General features: G+C 34.1%; 1 protein-coding gene across 1 annotated transcript in view; it reads left to right on the top strand.

Annotated features, from left to right (window-relative positions):
* Window positions 1-9,701: 9,701 nt before the first annotated feature.
* The window catches only part of LOC102803629 (uncharacterized), a 40,101-nt gene continuing 25,909 nt past the window's right edge, over window positions 9,702-23,893 (top strand). Inside the window, exon 1 of the mRNA XM_085499216.1 lies at window positions 9,702-10,237. Within this exon, the coding sequence (XP_085355342.1) occupies window positions 9,926-10,237 (312 nt within the window). The 5' untranslated portion in view covers window positions 9,702-9,925. The remainder of the gene's footprint in view (window positions 10,238-23,893) is intronic.

Raw genomic sequence — 23,893 nt, forward strand, 5'->3', positions numbered from 1 at the left:
AGACATGCTCATTGCATTTCCAATACGTACATAAAATTCATATGGAGTACATTATAATACACGTGTTTGCAAGATACTGTGGATTCTAAAGATGAGTAGTTTTAATTTAAAATGTTTATAGCGCCAACAAATAAACTTTAATCCAATCAAATTCGCTATTGTGTCCGCGTAAAACCTGTCCAGCATTGCAATTCACAAAAATACCATGTACATTTCAAACGAGTATATTTTGTATTATGTAATACTTAAATCATTTTAAATTCAATTTGTATTCCATTTCCATTAATAAATTATATTGTGATCTTTCGAATATTTCTAGTTGAACTCCGTAAAAATGTGTATACAGTTCTGTGCTGGTTTGATTTTCAGCTAGACAATATTCACACACACTGTATTTAACTTAACTTTTGGCGGCGCAATAAAGGTTTACCTTCATCTTTATGAATATTTATAAATTTCAATGACAGTTGAATCGAACCAGTCAATGTACGAGTACATTAGAAAACGACATCATTCCAATGTTGTTCAATTGGCCAATAGAAACCTTCTGTTTGACTTGTGAAATTTATAAGTATTTATAAAGGTGATGCGAATACCCTTGTTGCGCCGAGAGTACACCTATTAGATTATGCTGGAACACGCATATTAATTACACTAGTGTTTTGCCAATATTTTCATTAAAGAAGTACGTGTTGTCAAGTTGTGTTGTCTCATATAGTTTGTTGTAAGTTTCACACACGAAGTAACTTCGGGCAGGAGTTATCCGTCTCAACCCCTAGCGAATATTACTGTCTAGCGCGTTACTTCTCAGAAGCGCAGAAGTGTCATAAAAAAATGAAAATAATTTGTTCTGATATAAGTCGCATAAAAATGATATACACTCTGTAATTTGCGAGATTGGCATTGAAGTTGACTAAATCTAATAAAATCGCCGCATTTCAGTGTCCACTTTTGATCCTGTCCAAACGGTTGCCGTAGAGAGGCTACGTCATCACGCTTCCAGGCTGTTGAACACGTGGCGAGCTGAAACGCTGATGACAACATGGCCGTATTTTGTTTTATTGCCGCCGTGAGCTCTATGCCTTCATTATTGCTCCGACCATGTTTCGCTAATGCTCTGTGATCGAATGTGCCCAATCCGGGTCGACTTTACTTCAGTCACGGCCCACAATGCTTCAAGTGACCTTTTTCGTCAGTTTACTGGTTATGGATGTCGGGGTCAATCCCCGGGGTCAATCGATGGCTGAAATATCACGGGGAAATTCTTCTTCTCTGGGGTACTCCACACGTGTCAGGGATAAATCTCGTCTTGGCTCTCTATCGCGTCCCCTTGAGGTGCGGGATCGGGAAAGTCACTTAAACTTTACAGTCAAATAGACGCACACAACAAAATACTCAACTCTCGTCTTAGTCGGTCAGTCGAGCACTCTATAAGACACAGCGCCCTGGGGAAAAGTCCCCAAGACTATCGCAAGGCTGAACCAAGACTGCGTCTCTCGTGGTGTTCTCGCCAAGACCAACTAAAACAACTTTATTCACTTTCAAAACCTTAACCAATTACAAAGCAGTTAAAAGACTCTAAGGCGTAACCTTCAAATATAAAGCCAATCACACTAAGTACTGAACACGTCATATCTTTTTATTAATCGTTCACTACATTAATAATTGCGAATACCAACTGTCAGAAATAGTAGTCCGAATAGCGACGGTTATCTCGTAATTAGTTCCAAATCACTGAGTCGAGTTCCGTCCAGAACCTCGCATGGGCCTAAACGGTGACAGACATATGATGAAATTGTTTGCACGTATCTGTTGATCGACTTATTTAGTTGATTACTAGCGAATGGCTGTGCGAGGTTCTGGACGGAACTTGGTTCAGTGATTTGGAACTAACTAAGTCGACAGATACATGGAAACAATTTCATCATAGAAATATGAATTGTTATAATAGTGCAATGGTGCCCATCGATATCTACTAAAAGCCTTCCATACTGTTTTGTTCGAAAGATTATTGCACCCAAATAGAACTGTGAATAGGCTATAATACACATTGTGGAATGTGAGCCTATATTGAATCTTTAGAGGAGCAATATTATATCTCTTGAAAACTAATACATATGTACCCAGACTCTATCCATAAAGTTATTAAAAAGTGTTGTATTATTTCATTGAAACTGTTTGCAGCCACAATTTATTGTAACTTGATCATAATGTTGTTTTTTTATTATAAAAAATTACTCAACCAAATATTCTTTACATTGCCTCTTTGATTTATGGGTAAATATACTATTACAAGCTGTCACGCTATTTATATCTGTTTTGTGTGTAATCGCAGTGGGAGCTAAGGTATTAAATATAAATAAGAAAGACAAACAGTAGAGACAGTTATCAGTTCAGGTAATAATTCGTTATTACTCAGATAATGGATCTTTTGATAAAGATGTCATGAAACTGACATGCTTTCTTGTTGACACGTCACATAAAAAGGAAATGAAACACACAATTAATTAATCAACGTGATCCCTCGAACCAAACGAGGCTTTGAGAGTAATATCATTAAACCACAACCACAATCATCTGCAAAGATATTTTAAATATACATATAAATATATAATATAACCATGACTTGACTCGGTAATGTTTACTTTTGGCGACAAAATCAAGCTGAAATCCTTTGTGTCAGCAAAATTTGACCCTCAAAATGGATGTTTTACCCGAGTTTTGTGTGACAGTAGTTCGGTTACCGTTGCATAGTAATTTATAAATACGTATGTATGACCCCGTATGAATAATCATGATAGGTCACACCCGATCACGTGATATGACCGCGCGCGATGTTTGTAAATAAACGTATGGCCACTGCTATGGAAATGATTTGAAATGATGAAACAAGCAAAATATACTTACGTATCATTTGCATAATATAAAACTACAATCAAAATAACATCCAACTATCCGTATTATATTTTATTTATATAGTACATTTACTAGTAATAGCAATCAAGAACTGGGCATGAGTGACATTTTATTGTGTAGCGCCCTCGGTGTCGAGGAAGTAGCAAAACCACCGCACCATCGAAATACAATAAAGTTTAACAACTTTACGTAAAGCTCGCTACGATGCATCACGTGGTCATTTTGAAAGTTGAAGGGTAGTGGTCGTCGCGCCGCGTATGTGGATGTTGTGTTGATAAACATCGATTTTCCCACAATCCAAGCGCTCTTGTAAATGAAAATCATGAGTACCAGTTTTGACCTTGATGCGACGTGCACTAAGTACCGCCGGTGACTCCTTTGATACCTTCTAATCTCCAAAGAAATTACCTAGTTAAAGCTTGGTAACGTCTCAGTTTGTACTCGTTCTTCTGCGCAAATGTCAAAGTCGCCATCTTTGTTTATATGAGTCTCATATTTTGCGCATGCGTGGCGCAACAACCACCGCCCTTTAACTTGAATGTATCAGCGGAATGCTACAACAGCCGTTCAGTTCAGTGTCCTCGTCCATTGTCACCGCAACCATATCAGCAGACGATCCATGGGAGCACAAAACAAAAATGAATTGTTTTTGGTTAGCGCGTCAAGTTCAAAAGTGGTCGTTTTCCCATTTCCGCTAAATAGATAATTAAAAACAAACACAAACTGAAGTGTTGCTTGAAATTAGGAGAGGTAAAAAGCTGAATTTAAAGGGCGGCAGTCGTCGTGCCGCGTCCTGTTCGATATAGGACGCATAGCGACGAACACAATGTGTGTAAAATGCGCGATGACACAAGCCTCTATAATGGAGAAGCTGAGTTCCCCCCCCCCCCCCAGAAAACAACGCCCTCTACAGTTCAATCTTCTATCCCACAACCCATTATGGAGTTAACACACTTCTTTCCTATAGACAGTAAGCTTCAAATTTTAAAAGCAAGACTAAATTACGCATTCATCAGACATGTAGAATAATTGAGTAGAGTGGTCATTTACATGAAATTCGAACATGCGCTGCGCGAAGACCTCCGCGTTTATAGATAGTATGATCAATATAACGCAGTGTTTACATTTAACAAGTTAATCCACAGCTGGCTATTCACTTTACTCTCGATACAACAAAGGCATTTCTTTCAGTTTATAAATATTCACTAATGCAGTAGAATCCAGCCAGCCAATCAACGAGCACTGTGTCAAATGTCGTCATTTGAAAACGTCCAATGATATTAAATCGGCCAATAGAAACCTCTTCGTTTCATTTTGAATTGTAAACTTTATAAATATTTACATAGATGAAGGGAATAAGTTTGTTGCGCTAATAGTAGACGAGGTCTCTCGTCAATGAAATAAGGAAGAGGCAGACAACGTTCTTTGGACACGTGATGAGAAGAAAAGAAACGGAACATTTAGTAATGACAGGGAAAATTGATGGGAAACGAAGCAGGTGTAGACAGAGAGAGAGAAGATGCTTGACAATATATGTTTATTTCATCAGAAAAAAAGAAAAGAAAATTAAATTAAATAGATAAAATAAAAAATCTGATGAGGACTGTGAAAATAGTTCTACTGAACTAGTCTAGTCCACAGCCCTGCCATGCTAGTAAACTTATGTGCATAGGTCATTGACAGACAGAAATTATTTATAATTTTAAATCTATATTAGGAAACAAAATAGATGAAAAATACAATTCATCAATAACTATTTATCAAAAAAAAATTAATAAATAACCAAGCGACCAGTTGATATAATAATTAATTAACCTGTTATGAAACAATTAAATGAATCAAACTGCTAATAAAACAAAAATAAGAAATATACATAATGAATTGGTAGGGAAAAAAACAATAAACAAAATCTTCCAAGGAAGTAACAAATATGCTCTGGTTAGCAAATATAACACAAAGAAAATAAAGTAACTAAAATACTAATAATAGTCAAGAAAGATGGATATGCCAGTTAACTACTTATGAGATGGGTCTTTAAATCTGATTTAAATTGATTTCTATTATTTGAACTTTTTAATAAAACTGTGAGGGAGTTCCAATGTGCAACAGCTGCATATTTAAAATTATGCTGGGAAATGGACAAATATAATTTCGGAATTGACAGGTTTCCTTCAGTTGTTGCTTTAGTAGGGTAGCTATGTGACGGATTGCTTGCATAATGCCTAAGACTACGGGCAAAACGGTCGTGTTTGAGGTCAAAAATAAATAAACATTTTTGAAGTTTGCAGAGTTTGTGAATATCAAGAATTTCAAGTTGGCGAAAAAGGGGAGAAACACCTAAGTATGTAGCTGACGGTACGCCCTCTATCGGCGTGCCCGGCATAGTTAGATGGCCTATTATTTGGGTTCGTTTTTGGGGGCGTTTTCATAATCATGTAATTAGTCTTGTCTACAGTCACTGTTAGTTTGTTAGCATTACACCATTCTATCACTTTACCAAAGTCGTTGTTAATTGTGTTAAGGTCAATAGTATGTGTTTTCATGTATTTAAACAGGTTAGTATCATCGGCAAATAAACGAAAAACAAATGCATTAGTGGATTGGTTAATGTCATTAATATAAAGAAGGAAAAGAATTGGTTCTAAAATGGAACCCTGTGGAACCCCGCATTTAATTAGTCATTGCGCTGACAGAAGTGCTATCGATATTTACTGCTTGTTGGCAGTTGGAAAGGTAGCTATGAAACCACTTGAGTGGGAGACCCCTGACCCCATAATATGCTAATTTTTTAAGGGGAATTTGGTGGTCAATTGTATCGAAGGCTTTTTTTAGATCAATAAAAATACCAAATGTTACAAAGCCTTCATCCATTTTATCTACAATATCAGATACTAAATCGGCAAGGGCTAGTGGCAGAATAATATTGTATTTATCAAGGAAAGACATTAGTTGTTTGTTAATAATAGACTCTATTATCTTGCTAAAGACAGGTAAAATTGAAATCGGTCTGTAGTTAGTAACATCAAAAGCTGACCCCTTTTTATATAATGGTATAATTTTAGCAACTTTAAGGGCATCTGGGAATATACCTTGTGTTATGGAAGAGTTAGCAATGTGTGCTAGAGGACGAGAATTATGATAAGCAGCATCAGTTATAAGCCGGGGGTGTATGCAATCATGTCCCATAGCTTTCTGGGGATCCGAACAAAATATTTCGTTGGCAATGTCATTTTCATTGACTGGCCGAAAAAAGAATGAGGCTGGATTACTGTCATTGAGATAATGCTCAAAGTCATGGTTAGAAATTATTTTTGCTGCAAGATTGGGGCCAATAGTTGTAAAATACTCATTGAATTGTTCAGCAACATCGATACTTTTCGATAAAATCTTTTCAGTATTATTATTAGATTTAATGTTTTTTGGGGAGGACATATTTTTGTTTTTATTAAGAATTCCGTTAACAGTTTTCCAGATTGCATTGCAATTACCCTTGGCACAAGAAAATTTCATATCATCTTTGGGCCGCTTTTAGAAGTTTTGTCAAATGATTTCGATATCTTTTATACTTATTTCTGATTTCGGTATTATCTGGTGACTTTAACATACTACAATATAATTTATATTTAGTTTTGGCTGATATAATTAAACCTTTTGTTAGCCAAGGTTTGCGAATAGATTTACACTTCTTTTCAATTTGAATTGTTGGTGCATGATTCGACATTACACAATAGAAAATATCACAGAAAACGGAGTAGGCGTTTTTGGGGTCACTTATGTTAAAAACCGGGTCCCATGATATATTGTTCAAATCTAGGAGGAAGTAATCGCGATTGTAGCCAGAAAAGTCACATTTGCGATAAGTAGTGTTCTGATTAAAAATGTGGTCAAGGTTTTTAATTATTGAGAAAGTGGGGTAGTGATCGCTGATGTCAGCTTGAATACTGCTACATTCGATATAATGATCAGTAATGTTAGTAATCACGTGATCTATGACAGTATTGGTATCAGCAGTACATCTAGTTGGGGTATTAATTGTTTGCGTAAATTTGTAACTGTTTAGGAGTGAAATATAATTTGCAGTGGATTGAGTATTTAAACTGACATCAATGTTAAAATCACCAAGAATCATACATTTTTTATTTGCAGAAGAGAACTTGTCGAGGCATTTTTCTAAAGTGTCGAGAAATTCCTGTAAAGGGGTATATGGCTGCCAATAAATTACACCAACAATAATTATTTGGCCAATGAAGACTTCCACAAATAATGATTCACAGGGGCAATTTCAAAAGTATCGATGCGTGAAAAAGACAATGAGTTGTGTATATACATTGAAACTCCCCCACCCTGGGAATGTTCACAGTTGCATGTAACAAGTTGATAGGAAGTGAGATTAAACAGAGACAAGTCTGAATCATTTCGTAACCAAGTTTATGTAAGAGCGATGATAGAGAATTTTTGTTTGATGACACTTAAAAGGTAACCCAGGTCATCAAAATGCTTTCCCAGTGATCTGACATTAGAATGAAAAATTGCGAAATGTTGGCGGAATGGAACTATACCTGTATTAAATTGATCAATGGAGTACTGTTTACAGTTGTATGTTATTGGGTGTGTATCAAGAGGGTCCATGAAAATGAGTCCAGTCTATATTGGTGGTCCATGATAATAATTCCAGTCTATGTTGGACGGATACGGTCTATGTCGCTGATTGATAATATCCTAATGGCACTACTTCCTTCATTCTTCCTGGCATATATTTTTCCATTTACAGTCCATATAAATTTCCATTGGGCTTCTTTTCACTTCTGGTTTGCGGTGTGTAATAGCTGTTTGTTAGCGGGGGTGAGATTTTCGTTGATAAAGACACGTGTACTTACATTTGTATCAATGTTCATATCTTTTGTAGTTTTGTTTTTTTATGTTTTTCCTGGAGTTGAACATTTTATTTCCGGTGGTTCTTCTTACAAATTTTACTATAATGGGTGGAGGTTGTTGATGGTTTTTTGAGGGCAGACGATGACTGACATAAACGTCATTTTGTGAAACCTTAATGCCGACAGCATCAGAAATGTTCACAACTAAATTATCGGTATCTTCATTTCGTTGTTCAGGCACTCCATGTATCTCGATATTGTTTCTTCTGGTGTACTGCTGTAATTCCTGTAACTCATTTTTTGTAGCGCTTAGTGAGGATTGTGTAACTTGTAGTTGATTACTCAGTAACTCATTCTTCGTTTCAAGATCTTCCATACGATGTTTATAAGCCTCAAAATAATTACTGATAAATTCTACCGACGTTTGCAGCGTACTAATTTCTTCTCAAGGGAGGATATGTTATCGATTTTCTTTTCAAGTGACTCGAGCTTTGTCATGATTGTGTCAAGTTGGTTGATATCCGCCATCTTGCCTCTAATATGACATCATGGTTACAGAAGGAACAACAAACACAAAATATCGTGTACTTGGAACCGTGATAGATGGTGATCCATGATAGCCAACGCTATGCAGTACAGCACAGAATGAATGATCAGTTGACCATCGATTGCTTTTCACTTAAATCCCACTTATAAGTCTAGGGCTCTGTTAATGTATTTATATTATACAGAGTAAAATACAAACCCGGAACCTTTGATACTAGTTTTAATAGTATGAATCTACTATAATAGTTGTCCGAGATATGGTCGCATAGGACAACAAATCAACGATCCTACTCCCTTAACAAGTTAAAGGGCGGTAGTCGTCGGACCACGCATGCGCGAGATATATGGGTCTCATATAAACAAAGATGGCGACTTTGACTTTGCGCAGATCAACAAGTACGAACTGAGACGTTTCCAACCAATTAGGTAATTTTCGGGTGATTGGAAGGTATCGAAGGAGTCGCCGGCGGTAATCAGTTCAAGTCGCGCCCAGATCAAACCTCATACTTCCATACTTTTTATTTGAAGAGCGCATTGGATTGTGGGAAAATCAATGTTTATCAACACAAATGTCGCATATGCGCAGCGCGACGACCACCGCGCCTTAATAAGGATTCCGCGTGTCCGACGTATGGGTTCGTGAAACTGACATAGTGATGTGTCGACACTGATCGTTTCTATATGGGTGGCGACCTCTAGTGACAGAGAGTGCTTCAGTGACGTAAAGTGGTGAAAACACTGAAGGCACTTTCCATGGTGAAATGGGCTCGGTTCACAGCGTCCATTGTTTTGATCTGCACTCGACCATCAATAATAAAACTGTTAAACATTAAAATTATAACCCATACGTGACGGACGACTGCATAACCAATTAACGGAGTGGTTATTTTCCGTATAGTACATTGCAGTATTGTTACTTGTCTCACTAGTATGACTCTAACCAAATCTGCTATTGTCGTTGAATATGGCCGACTTTTGACGGAAAGAAAAAATCCGATTTCACAAATTTACAATAGTTTTGAATATATTTCAATGATCACGACGGTAAATAGGCGCGCGCATGGCTACATACAGGCTGTACAACTAAGAAGCTTCGCAGTGCGTTAAAAATTACACCGTTGCCATGGAAGATACGGTCAAGAAAATTCTCCGCTAGAAAATTGAATCAATTAGTAAAAATGCATTCCCGTTTTGCTGCTTTCTGCGAAACTTTGTATCATTAGTATATTACCCTACGGTTGCAGTTACTTTTTTTTTTCAATAACCGTATTTCCGAGCAGAGAAATTACTTTATTTGTTTGTCGTCTGCTGTATTAGTGTTAATTATCACAGCGTTAAGGAGTCTTACAGTGCGTCGTCGACTGCCAGTTTTAAGTTTCTTCAGTAGCTTCATTTCATTTTTGCGAGTGTTTGTTCAAGACCCCTATATGGAAATCATCTGTTATGACGGGTTCGTAGGCGATTAACCGAAATATCAAAAAAGCTGATCTAACCAACGTGCCTTTATCGATCGTCGTTTCTGAAAATAGTCAGTGGATCTTGAAGTCGTGTAAAAAAATGTTCGGTCAAGTTTTGCATTCAACTGTTCCATGACGTGTAGGGATAGTGGTATAGTGATGGTATGTTCAGCTATCGGCGTTGACTTGTTCGCGACTCGACATTTTTTTACAATGAAGCAGTTAATTCTGGCGATAATCTGTTATTTGGTATGTTGCCACGTACACGCTGGTGGTGAATTCCAGTTTCCTGAACATGATGGAGTCAAGAGAGTTCTGGACTTCTCCGACGCGGACTTTCAACAGATAGTGAAGCGAAATTCCATGGTCGTCGTGTACTGCACGAATACAAAAAAAGACGCCACTGTAACCAGAGGTAGGGACATGAATAGGCAAATGCTCGAGGTATGTTTATAAATATAATTGCTATTCCCATAGTTGTTCATCTTGTCATTTATTCATCACTGCTCTGTGCTTATCTGCGTGTGACCGGGATGGTCGGATGACGGTATGACAGGAAAGTCAATCGAAGTGTGACCGGGATGGTCGGATGACGGTATGACAGGAAAGTCTATCGAAGTAAAGGTCAAAACGCCGCTCTAGCGTTGACATACACTACATGTCAAAATATATTATGACATTTCCAGCTGAGTTGAATTTTTCTCTCTTGATTTTGGCTCTTGATCTGGTCATTCTAACGATGACAGAACGCATCGGATGAAGTCCCTCCTTTTCTAATTGTGGCTCTAAATTAAGTTTGCCTATTCATAGGAACATTTCTCCGTGCTTGAAACACCAGAAATACCCGGCACTCAGTGAACTTTCCATGTATTAAACCGTAGTTTGAAACGCGTGTTGTCATAGTTATATTTTTGATGCGTGCAAATGCATTATGCTTAGTGGCGAAGTGGACATCGCTAATTTACAGAGCTTCATATTACATTCACAAATTTAGAGCGACTGAAACGGCAAATAAAACCTCCAAAACACAGCAGCAGTGATGTCTCGTATTACGTAAGCTGCAATAGGAGTGTTGTGTTGACATCGGACTTCCAGCTATGTTGAAATGATTAATTGCAACTTTGTCCTGTAACTCGATCCCGGTTTTGTATCCCGCACGCCATCTAAAGTGGGCGTGGCAGCATGATTTTTTTAGTAGACCTATTAACGAGGCATTCTAGTATAGAAATAACAATGAAACGATTAGACGGGATAATGAGAATTCCGGTCGTGAAAAAATACTTCTGTTAATGATGTACATTAAACTTCCTCCAATGAGAAAACTACCAAGAAAGGATCATTTGTCTGGATATTTTGAATAATTGAAAAGAGCTTAGCCAGGGTATAGAAATACTAGAGGACATATCTGGATAGTTAGAATAGCTCTAAAACAATCATATTCCAGCAATATCTTCAAAACTCATTGTCTCCTTGACAAATTTGTGAAATTAAAGTACAGTGAATATGCTCAAAACATCAAAATAGTGAAAATAAATGTCAATGAAAATAAATGGTTGTACAGTATATATGGAAATCAGAGCTGAACATTTTCTGCTCTGTGCTTATTTCAACCAATAATCTCATTGTGAGAATATACCTTATTTTAAATTAGTGACATTTTGAATTAGCGAAATTACAGATTAGCTAAATTAGCTAAAATAACATGCTAGCTAAGAAGAGGTGTTTTACAGTATATAAGACATTCATATGTACAGTACTGAGTGAGTTGATTCATTATTCACGTAAACTCTAGCCGGCCTTTGTCTGCAATGATCTCACAGGTGTGTCAGTCATGCCATCACTTGTATGTGTATAGTCAAATCCTTGAGGGAACTACAGAACATTGTTCCTTGTATCAGAAAGTCACATTTGTAAACTAGCTGGGTTTAAGCAATTACAATTAAAATTTGTTTTGGTGAGGACTGTACTGTAAAATCTGTATTAGAAGCCGCATCTCTAATAGAAGTCGTACCCTTTAGTTTTGAAAAATTGAGATCTAAAAATTCATCATTTCTCATATGTATAGATGTTCTAATAGAAGCCACATCCCCTCTGTTGCATTGTATCATTTTAATTGACAATGTGTTTATCATCAAAACGCTGCTGTCGGGGGAATTGTTTTTCAAGTTGGTTGAACAGTGTTACAACAATCTACAGACAACTAGCCTGGGTGTTAATTTATACATAAACTTGAAGTAGTGAAATTTGAGCTGCTGCCCTGCAAAATTGACAGCTGGTAGACAGTTTTAAAGACAGCACTTTCTTCATAGTAAACAGATGTACCCATAAACCAATTTTGACAGGAAACAGAAGCATGGTTTAGAAGCTACTTTTTTTTAAATCACTTTTGACCAAAAAAGCACATTTTGTGCATATTTCAAACTACAGTGTCCATGAAAAAATATCTGTTCCTCATTAATAACATTTGAGTACTACCGATACTAATAAAATTGCTATTTGGACACTTAACAAAGTTAGTAAATGTATTTAGAATTAAGCAAATCCCCAATAGAAGTGCAAATAAAAATAAAATTCGTTGTACTGTAAAATACTATTTCCGCTTGGAATTTATTTTTGCTATTTTCGCTGAAGGGCTGATTCAGTGAAAATAAAATCCAGCAAATATACCGTTGTTCCTATATTTGACATTCAACTCATCAAAAATCAGTGAAAATAAATTCCATGAAAAACACCCCAGCTAAAATAAAGTGTTTTATAGTATTACCGGTATATAGTGTAAAAGGATTAATTATTCACTGAGTTTTAATTTTGCTTATTTCGCTGACTGGAAAATGCGCTAAATAAAAACCCAGTGAATATGTAAAATTTAGCACAGAACACATTATCTAAATGATAAAACCGTGAATTTAAAACCCACTGAATATGCCTGAAATAGTAAATCAGCGAAATTTAAACCCAGTGAAAATTAGTCATTTTACAGTATTACACTCTTAAAATATGACTTGTTTTGACCATAGATGCATTTATGTTAGCATATGTTTTTTACCACAATAGAAAACAAAAAACAATCACTTTTCTCTTGTTCATGTGCAAACCAATATGAAAAAAGAATTCTTCACAGATTCTATTTCTTCTGAGTAATCCTTTTAGAAAAAAAAAAATTCAAGTGAAGATAACTATTTCATAGTACGCAACATCGTTTTACTCAACAGGAACTACCACATTAGTGTGTAAAAAATTGAATCAAGTTGTTTTAAATTGTGGGTACAATATACAGGTTATATTGTGCCTGGAATATTATGATATTACAAATAAAAAAAAAGTAAATTCTATTCTATTCTATTCTATTCTATTCTATTCTATTCTATTCTATTCTATTCTATTCTATTCTATTCTCATGAGTGATCATGCAAAGCATAATTTGATAAGAATTTTATTTGTTTGTCTATTACCATTCTACATTCATAATTCACTTTCAATGGAAAGCATAACACATGATTCTAATGTACACGTTAATTTTAGGGTTGTCAGCTTTGTATAATTACATATGTATGTCTTCAGAGTGAGTTTAGAAGGGATCATCAATGCACACCTATAATAAATACTCATACATATATTTCCCACAATGCAATGTGTAATGTTGTATAGACCCCAACCCCCTTAAAACAGCAATCTCGCATTCGTCCCGTTTAAAATATTTGAACATTTTTTATTTTTAAACTAATAAAATTGTAAGAATATTACCATACTTTTAAAAGAATATAAAAAAATAAATAAAAATAAATAATTTCAATAAGTATTTCATAATTTTGGCCTATCCCATATTTTCCCCTCAGAACATGACAGAAATTACAGTCTTAGACAATAAGACAATAAGTTGGTGTCAAGCTATTGAATGTACCTCAGAGTATCCTTACAACAGATATTATTAGATTATCAGGTAAGAGTCATGACAGTGGTGAAAATTACTCAAGGGACAATCTTAACATTAAGAGTAATTTAAGGTAATTCATGATATGTGATAATTTTACGAGAAAGAGACATTTTGTATATGGGGAGGTGTGGTACCTCTTCTGTATGTTATTCATGTTTAGGGCCTACTTCAAAACACAAAAAAAAACATGGTATATTGTCCATGGCTTGTGTAATAAAAAACATGCTCTCGACCAATCAGAATGACATATTCAGACAATTAAAATGTTGGTATACTACTGTAAAATACTTTATTTTTGCTCGGAATTAATTTTTGATATTTTCGCTGAAGGAATGATTTGGTGATAATAACATCCAACGAAATTCAACTAATCAGAAATCAGTGAAAATTAATTCCATACAAAACACCCAAAAAGTCTTTTCAGCGAAAATTATTTCCAGCTAAAATAAAGTATTTTACAGTATATTATTTAATAAATCTTTTTTGCACATCATAACCTATCATATACTTGTGGTACATTTTCGGGGGTTTATGACATGCTGCTGTTATAGAGTGTCTATAAATGGAACCTGACTAGCTAATAAGGTTAGTAATTTATTTATTGTTAGGCAAACGTAGCAGAAATTATCGCAGAAATTGTTTATAAATAAACCATGGCTGAATAAAAATGATAGTAATTTTTTTTATTGTCAGTATAATGCCCGAATTTTAAAGGAATGTGTGGCTTTTCATTAATTTATCATCAAGTCTCTTGCTAAGTAATAAGTTAAGTAATTTATTTATCATTAGTCAGATGCCCAACACATAATTTGTGTTTGGTCGGATTGTTATATATGGGTCTTGGCTGATTAATAAGGTTTGTAATTTATTTATTGTTAGCTGAACGCCCAGAATTGTCAAGTAATTTATCATTGGTCATTACTTTATATCATAAAGTATCCATAGATGGATCCTCACTGATTAATAAGGTTATTAATTTGTTTATTGTTAGTCAAACACCTAAAGTTGTCAAAGAATTGTTGGCTCGGTGTTACTTTATATCGTTGAGTTTCTATATATGGGCTCTGGCTTATTAATAAGGTTAGTAATTTATTTACTGTTAATAATACCCAAAGTTATCAAGTAATTTATGGCTGGTAGTTACTTTATATCATAGAGTCTCTATATATAGACCCTGGCTATTAATAAGGTTAGTAATTTTTTACCCTTAAGTCTAATACCCAGAGTTGTCATGGAATTTATGACTGGCAGTTACTTTATATCATAGAGTCTCTATGTATAGACCCTGGCTATTAATAAGGTTAGTAATTTATTTAATCTTAAGTCTATTACCCAGTAATTTATGACTGGTCACAGAGTTTTTATATATGGACCCAGGCTGATTAATAAATTCAGTTATTAATTTATTGTTCCTCTAGCACAAAAAGTCGTCAAGGAATTTGTCACTGAGCATTACTCTCATAGAATTTCTATTAGACAGACCTTAGCTAATTAATAAGGTGACAATTAATTTATTATAAGCCCAGAATTTTGTAACAGAATTTTTAAAATTCCTTTCAATTTACTAATGTTAAAAATTATGGACTGCAGATGAAAATCATACCAATGATAGTGATTTGTTATGCCTTTGTGCAGTTCTCTGTAAGGTGGTTTTCAAAACATGTCAACAAGTACAATGACACATCACATCAATTGAGAGTCATCACCTGTGTATGTACCAGACAGTTACCCATGAGCCTTTGTGTTTTAGCGCGAGTTGTTATTGTTCTTTAGGACTCAATACCATTATACAGTGTCAGTATTTCGTCATAATTTACAGTGTGCTGTAATGTTGCGGTATTACAAGCGTATCTGCATCGTCAGTATCATCTACACATTTTTGGTAAAGATACTAAAATGATATTTTGGACTACTTCTTGAGAACCGCTGGCCCCATTGCTTTGATGTTTAGTATATAGCAATCTCAGATTTGTTCATTTTGTGACAATATTTTCAAACTTTCAATTTTGATGAATATTTTTGTAATTTTTGATAAAAAGTGATATTTTTGACTTCATTTTAAAAAATCTGAGTCAGATTGCTTTAGTATTCAGTACCTTCTTCAGCTTTGACACATGTTCTACCATTATCACAAATACAACGTCTACATGAACTTTTGTGCTATACATAATTTTATCCAAAAATTAGCTCAAAAACCCTCTTCTTCAGAATCTCTAATCCAAGTTCTCTGAATTTTGACATGTAGATTATATATAAAATGTGCATTGTAGGTTGAAAATTGTATGATGATTAGTCACATGGTTTGGCAATGGATTTAATTGTTCTATATGTCATGTTTCAGGACATTCATAGGGGATTATTTTTTCTTCTCTACTATCAGATCTGTCTAGGTTTTTAAGAAAGTCTTGACCAATGTTAAGTAATCAGAAATTTGACATACAATCGGTACTCTATGGTATTCATAGTTGTAAATTGTCGAAAATGGACAGGTTTCTGATTCCCCAAAAATGAAAAATACTGTAAAACATGTCTTTTTAGCTAGCATGTTATTTTAGCTAATTTAGCTACTCAACAATTTCGCTAAAATTAAGACGCCGCTAATTAGAATAGAGTATATTCTCACAATGAGATTATTGGCACTTTAGCTAAATTAAGATTCGGTTAATTCATGCATTGAGTCAAATTTGCTAAAATGGTATATAGCTATTTCAAAGTGTTTTACAGTATGCTGGCTTACTATATCTCACTCCAATCTAGGTGATGCCTGCCTGTATGCTGTGCAGAAACAATATGATTGCATATGTCCTAGGTCCATTATAGAGTCGGAACGGAGGTTTAAGCCACATTAATTTCATAAAAAAATAATTTTATAAATAAAAAATGTGAAACATTAAAGCATTACACTTTGGTCCATCGAGACTCAGAGTAAATTCACACAATTTTTGCCCTAGTGAATGCTCTCCAACCATCCAATTGCGAACCTATCTAGTTTAATTTACAGCATTTAATAATTATAATGTGATAATAACAAACATGAAATTGGAGAAGATTGCAATTTTGTGTTCACTATTCACGGCTATAAACATGTCAGCTTCTCACACGAAAGTTATCAGAATAATTGTATTCTAAATTATATTCTTTTCTGTTTGCAGCATGATGGCCTATGACTGGTATTAATTTTCCATTGTCTGCATAACTGATCACTTAACCATGTCTAATAATTCCACTTCCTCTATTTCAATTTATTTGATTAATTTTAGTAATCCACTCAGGGGTAGTTTGAAATTAATTATTTGATAATAATAAGGCTCTTCTTGATTACTTCCCGCATATATTCTAATACTGTGTTCATGTGTCGTGTAATTTCATCACCGTATAGTAGTAAACCATATTATTTTCTCCGCTATCAATTTTCACAATGTGATTATTCATGAAAAATTTCGCGAAAGTGATTGTGACTCCATATGACCCGAGTGAAAGTCTCTATGACTCCCTAGTATCCAAGTGAAAGTCATTGCAGCTTCATAGGATTCTAGTGAAATTCTCTGTACCGGTAATCCCCTAGGACCCCATCGAAAGTCAATTTGACTTCATAAGACCCCAATGAAAATTACTTTGACTTCCTAGGATTCTAAATAAGTCGTTCTAGGACCCCACTGAAAGCAATAGGACCACAATGAAAGTCTCTATGACTCCATAGGATTCCAGTGAAAGCCTCTGTGACTACATACAACTAGGACCCCAGTGAAAGCTTCTGTGACTCCCTAGGACCCCAGTGAAAGTCACTGTGACTTCCTAGGATTCTAGTGATAGTCACTGTGACTCCATAGGACTCCAGTGAAAGCCTCTGTGACTCCCTAAGAACCCAGTGAAAGTCACTGTGACTTCCTAGGATTCTAGTGAAAGTCACTGTGACTCCTTAGGATTCCAGTGTAAGCCTCTGTGACTCCCTAGGATTCTAGTGAAAGTTACTCTGACTTCCTAGGATTTTAGTAACTGTAACTCTACAAATCCATATGTTTTTTTCTGACAAGGCTTAACCAATTTTGTTTGAGTTAGTTGGTAAATAGACAAAGCCACAATGGTGCACATACATTATTTTTTTTGATTCACAAACACAACAAAACAACATGTCATGAGAGACTTAATTGCATATGCATACTATTTATTGTTTGTGTCAACGAAATTAACTTGACATATTCCCTCTGTTTTACATCATCTCATGTCAACATTCACGTAGAACACACTTTTGTTTTTGCACTATTTGCTGTTTTCTATAATCAAAAATAGAATGATCTACTGTATTTGACTGAATTATTGCCCATGTCCATCCAGTCTAGTGCCTGCTCACTCATTCTGCACAGTTTTTATATTTGGGTCACATTCCAAGATTCCATGCAGCTTTCCAAAATGCCGAAATTTTTCTGACTTTAATAGACATCAAACCTTGTCATCTGACATAATGACTCCATAGCATTCCAGTGACAGCCACTTTGACTCCCTAGGTCCCCAGTGAAGTCACTGTGAATTCCTAGGATCCCAGTGAAAGACACTGTGACTCCCTAGGTCCCCAGTGAAAGCCACTGTGACTCTGTTAAAGACACTGTTAAAAACCCAAAATTAAGTGTGTTTTTTTTTTCAAGGTTTGTCTGACTAGTTATCAAACCTTGTCATCGAACATCAACTTTTTTATGTTTTACTGTTCAAATAAAAAAATCTGGACTTGTGAATGGCAAAAGTATGTCATGCATGTAAAAAATGCAGGAGTATTTGTGTAGAAATGTTATTGAAATGATGATGCAACTCGTTTCATAAAATAATATTTTATTCCACTTTTTGTTATAATAATTGGAGAAGCTGTATTGTTTGAGTTATGAGCATCTAGTTACGAAAACATTGAGTTACAAAAATGATCACGCCCAGTTATCAGTTCACAGCAATAACATTTTTTTTGTTTGCAAAAAGACATTCAATAAATAAAATACAATGCTAATAATATGTATTAATAACCCAATCTAGTTTTTGTTTCTAACCTGTTTAATACTGTAAAATGACTAATTTGCACTGGGTTTAAATTTTGCTGATTTACCATTTCAGGTATGTATATTCAGTGGGTTTTAAATTCACGGTTTTATTATTTAGATAATGTGTTCTATGCTAAATTATACATATTCACTGGGTTTTAATTTGGCAGATTTTTCAGTTAGCGAAATAAGCAAAATTAAAACCCAGTGAATAATTAATCCTTTTACAGTAAATAATATGGTCTTCACTGTTATCCAACAAGTATTGGAACATCTCAAAATCATCCATTATTCCAGTTAGGTATTTATTTAATATTAATTTGTCTCTATTAGGATGTTAATTAGGGCAATGATATGATATGAAAGAAGTTAAATGAAAAGAAAAATTTTAAATAAAAAATTACCTATCTGGCGAAATTGATAATCTTTTAAAAAAATTTAACTTTGTGGTCATAATTTAATTATATTGATTAAACCAAGAAATCTTAATATCCTTTCCATGAAGAAATCATATAATACATAAGATGAATCAAAAAATGTTAGTATTAACATTTGCCATATTTAATAGGCATGTTTTCAGGTCAAAACCTCACATTCAGACCCAATTAATTAATTAAATCACTTTTTATAATCTGATACCACTGTACCGAGAATACTTCAGGGATGTATATAGCTTTTCAGCTTCCTGATAATAACCATGGTAACATTTTTAACTTTATTCTGTATTTGGTGTTTTGTTTTTTTTATGATATGTTGAACACATCAATTCACAGGCATATAGAAGATAATATTTGGTAATTGTAATCGTAAGTAACTATTAAAAATAGCTAGAAGTTTCGAACAATGGTTTTTTATCGATAGATAGCATTTATCAGTCCAAGCAGCATTTATTAATTTATAAACTACTTTTACAATTCAGAGGTGAGCATAACTCCAAAACTGGCTTTGAGCACCATTTTTTACTCACCAACATTTGGTGAAACATTTTGTCCATTTTTAAATAGTTTTCTATAATTTTTTTTTATAATTTTGGAACAAGCAAGCACATTTTTTAATTGGCTCCATGTCTTGATCAACATTTTTGAAAAAAATTTAAAAAAATTTAATATATTTTATTTTGTGAATGAAAATGAAAATTGACTTTAACGCTCAAAGCAATTTTCAAAGTGAGTGTTATTGTCATAATTTTAACATATTTTTTTTAGTTTTTTTTAGACATATTTAGGCAGATTAGCATAATTTAGATATATCATAGTTTTGGAATTGTGGAAGCGTGGAATCAAGCTAAGCTTACGTTTCGCTTATACTGAACTAGCATTTTCGCCTTTTGTACAATTAATTTGGTTATTTATTATTCATTTTCTTATCTTTACATAATTTATTTATTAAATTACAGTATCAAACATAAAACATTCCTCTACTTAGAACTTTATTGTGATTGTAAATTGCACTTTAAGTACTTTTTCTTTAAAATATAGTGCATAATTTCCTTATTCTAAAGATTATTTTTTTCAAATGACCTTATTTTCAATTCTTAATATCTTGAATATGTGTGTCTTTCATACAATTACTGTATATCATGGAAAACTCACATGACTTTTTAAAACTTTCACTCTGTTGAACACATTGCATCCACAGTCAGCTGGCGCATAAGTTATAATAATATAATAAAATAAATGTGATATTTAGTACTATATGGGGGCTGCCATCTTGAATACGACATGAAACTAAATGCGACATGAGAAACTTGTGCGACTTTTAAACACTCACTCTGTTTCATACATAGTATCATGAAAAAAGTGTTCACTCATTTTAATGCATTGCATCATGGGAAACAGCAATATGTGACTAGAACATTTTCACTCTGTTTCTTGCATTGCATCATGGGAAAAGTGTGCAGCTTTAGAATAATTCCACACTGTTTAATGCAGTGCATCATGGGAAACAGCAATGTGTGACTTTAGAACATTTTCACTCTGTTTCATGCATTGCATCATGGGAAAAGTGTGCAGCTTTAGAATACTTCCACACTGTTTAATGCAATGCATCATGGGAAACATGCACGGGTATTTTACATATTTCATCATTGGAAAAAGCTACACACAAGTTTATGAGATCTTAGATGACATTTTGCTCAAATAAGTCGATTATACAGAAATACAAGATCTGACTTGATACATGTGACAATGATTTATTTTTCTATCTGGCTTATTTTTATGTGTTTTTAAGAATCATCCCTGATCCAGTCCTGCATTATGTAGAAAACAATCTTTGCTCTTTTTCTTACATTGAAATGTAATTTATGATTTTTTTTATACAATTTTGAAATATGATGATCCCTTATCACTATGGCAACCAGCTGACAATTGTGAAAAGTAGCTCAATCATTATAGTTATTCCGTCGTCTTTTTGTGAACCATAGCATCAAAGAAAATTTAATGGAAAAAATCAAGGAAGTCTGATATCTATTTTAACCCTTCGAATATCTACAGAATTATGTCACATTTGATAAATCAAAGATGTATAATTTTTTTAGGTTTTCTTCAAAATTTTTGATTAAAACCTGTAGCCAGTGAGAAAGTATGTCCATTTTGTTCAAAGTTAACAAATAAATTGGAGAGAAATACATGAAAGTTTGAAAAAAATTCACCAAAATTATAGCAGGAAAAAATATGGCACTAAAAGAGATATGGAGATATGAATTCTCTGATATCAGTTATTTCAATATCTGACAAAAACAGAATATTCAAGACAATATTTAAAATATTAGAAGCATAATTTTAATTTAATTTATTATTTATTCCTTTTATTAATCATGCAAATATAATTATTTTTTCTGGCAATATTTGCACCTACTTATTATGAAATTATTTTTACTGTTTATTTATTTAAGCTATGATACTTTGCCTGTTGAGAAGTAGTTTTGAAAAAAAAAATTAAGAGTTGTGAGAAAATGTTCTGTGATCGCTGTATCAATTCATATTTTTTCAATTTTGAACAAAATTGTAAGCAAGTCTAACCAAATTAGCAAATGCTATGACAAAATGCTCCACAATATGAAAAAACATCATTTTACTTCAATATTTAGATCTTTTAATTAGTGGTGATTGTTTATTATTGTTTTTTTAAAAAAAAATGTTTACATTTAGAACATGAATATTCATAATATATTATAATATTTTTTATTTTTTTTTAAATTTTTTTTTTTAATAAATTTGATAATATAAGATGAGTTAAGGGGTCTTGTGAGATAAGTGCTGATAAGTGTTGAAATGTTAAATGTATACTGAAATGCTATTAATAGGAATGATTAAAGATTAAAAATGACCTTTGATATTGTGTCAACATGCACCTAAAATCACGACAGTGTTCAACATGCTACACATTTTTTCACTAATGCCTAGAATCAATGCAACACACTATATACCACTAATGCCTAGAATCAATGCAACACACCATACACCCCTCCACTAATGCCTAGAATCAATGCAACACACCATACACCCCTCCACTAATGCCTAGAATCAATGCAACACACTATATACCACTCCACTAATACCTAGAATCAATGCAACACACTATATACCCCTCCACTAATGCCTAGAATCAATGCAACACACTATATACCACTCCACTAATGCCTAGAATCAATGCAACACACTATATACCCCTCCACTAATGCCTAGAATCAATGCAACACACCATACACCCATCCACTAATGCCTAGAATCAATGCAACACACCATACACCCCTCCACTAATGCCTAGAATCAATGCAACACACTATATACCTCTCCACTAATGCCTAGAATCAATGCAACACACCATACACCCCTCTACTAATGCCTAGAATTAATGCAACACACCATACACCCCCCACTAATGCCTAGAATCAATGCAACACACCATACACCCCTCCACTAATGCCTAGAATCAATGTAACACACCATACACCCCTCTACTAATGCCTAGAATTAATGCAACACACCATACACCCCTCCACTAATGCCTAGAATCCATGCAACACACCATACACCCCTCCACTAATGCCTAGAAACAATGTAGCATTTGACTTGCTACATACCTTTAACTAATGCCTAGAATCAAAGCAGCATTCTATTGCTGCACACTGTGCCGATAATCACTAGAATCAATACAGCAATCAACTCACTATTGACACAGGCATATCACTGCACCATTTTTTGAGCATCTCAAGTCCAGAAATAAAATTTGAATTATTAATGGCCAGATATTATAACAATCAGGCAAAAATAAATTCTCTCCTCAAGCGTTAAGCATGAAGTTGAATTATTATTCATAACCACACACTTGTGCCTACTTCACAACCATAATTTTTATGTATATGGTTTTCATGTATGTTTCATACGTTGTTTGCTCATTATTGTTCATGAATAGACCCTTAACAAATCACCACAAGTTCCCTTTTTTCATCACAAATTCACAAAATAGTACTGTTTATAAGTTCGCATTTTTCTTAAGAAGATTGGGACAACACAAGCCAAATTTTTTGAGTAAAAACTGAACATTGACTCAAATTTTGTCTACAGGCTCCAAATTTAGGGTTTATTTCCAGGAATATTGAAGATTATAGGAAAACATTGCAAAAAAATGTGGGCGAGAAAGTCTGGTGGTGAAAAGGTTGAATATGCAATTGGCATAAATTTATAAACATTTGAGTGTCAAAGTCATGTTTTAGTCATTCATGAACAAATTCTTCCTTATTTAAAAAAATGATGAAGAAATTTAAGATGAGGTAATTATGTCCATGTGGTAAAAAAATAGTAAAAATTAACAAATTATTACACTAACATTTCTGTGAGAAAATTGATCACATCACTGTATTAATGATAGTTTAAAACAGTGATTATTTTGACCATAGAAGCACCCAGGTTTTGTAATAAGTACATGTGCTACCATACTAATAGAGCAAATACGGTATTGAATTTTTTTCAAACAAATTTCTCTGATAAAATATTTGTATTCAAAGTATCAAAATTTATTTAATCCAGTTTGCCTCCCCCCTCTCTCCCCCATATTGCTTGATCTCACATATCAAATCAATAGATTCCCTGTGATTACAATCTGACATCTGGTCCTGTCTTTTCAATAGTAGACAACTGA

The sequence above is a fragment of the Saccoglossus kowalevskii genome, chromosome 5, assembly GCF_978046115.1.
Source record: "Saccoglossus kowalevskii chromosome 5, keSacKowa6.1, whole genome shotgun sequence".
NCBI lineage: Eukaryota > Metazoa > Hemichordata > Enteropneusta > Harrimaniidae > Saccoglossus > Saccoglossus kowalevskii.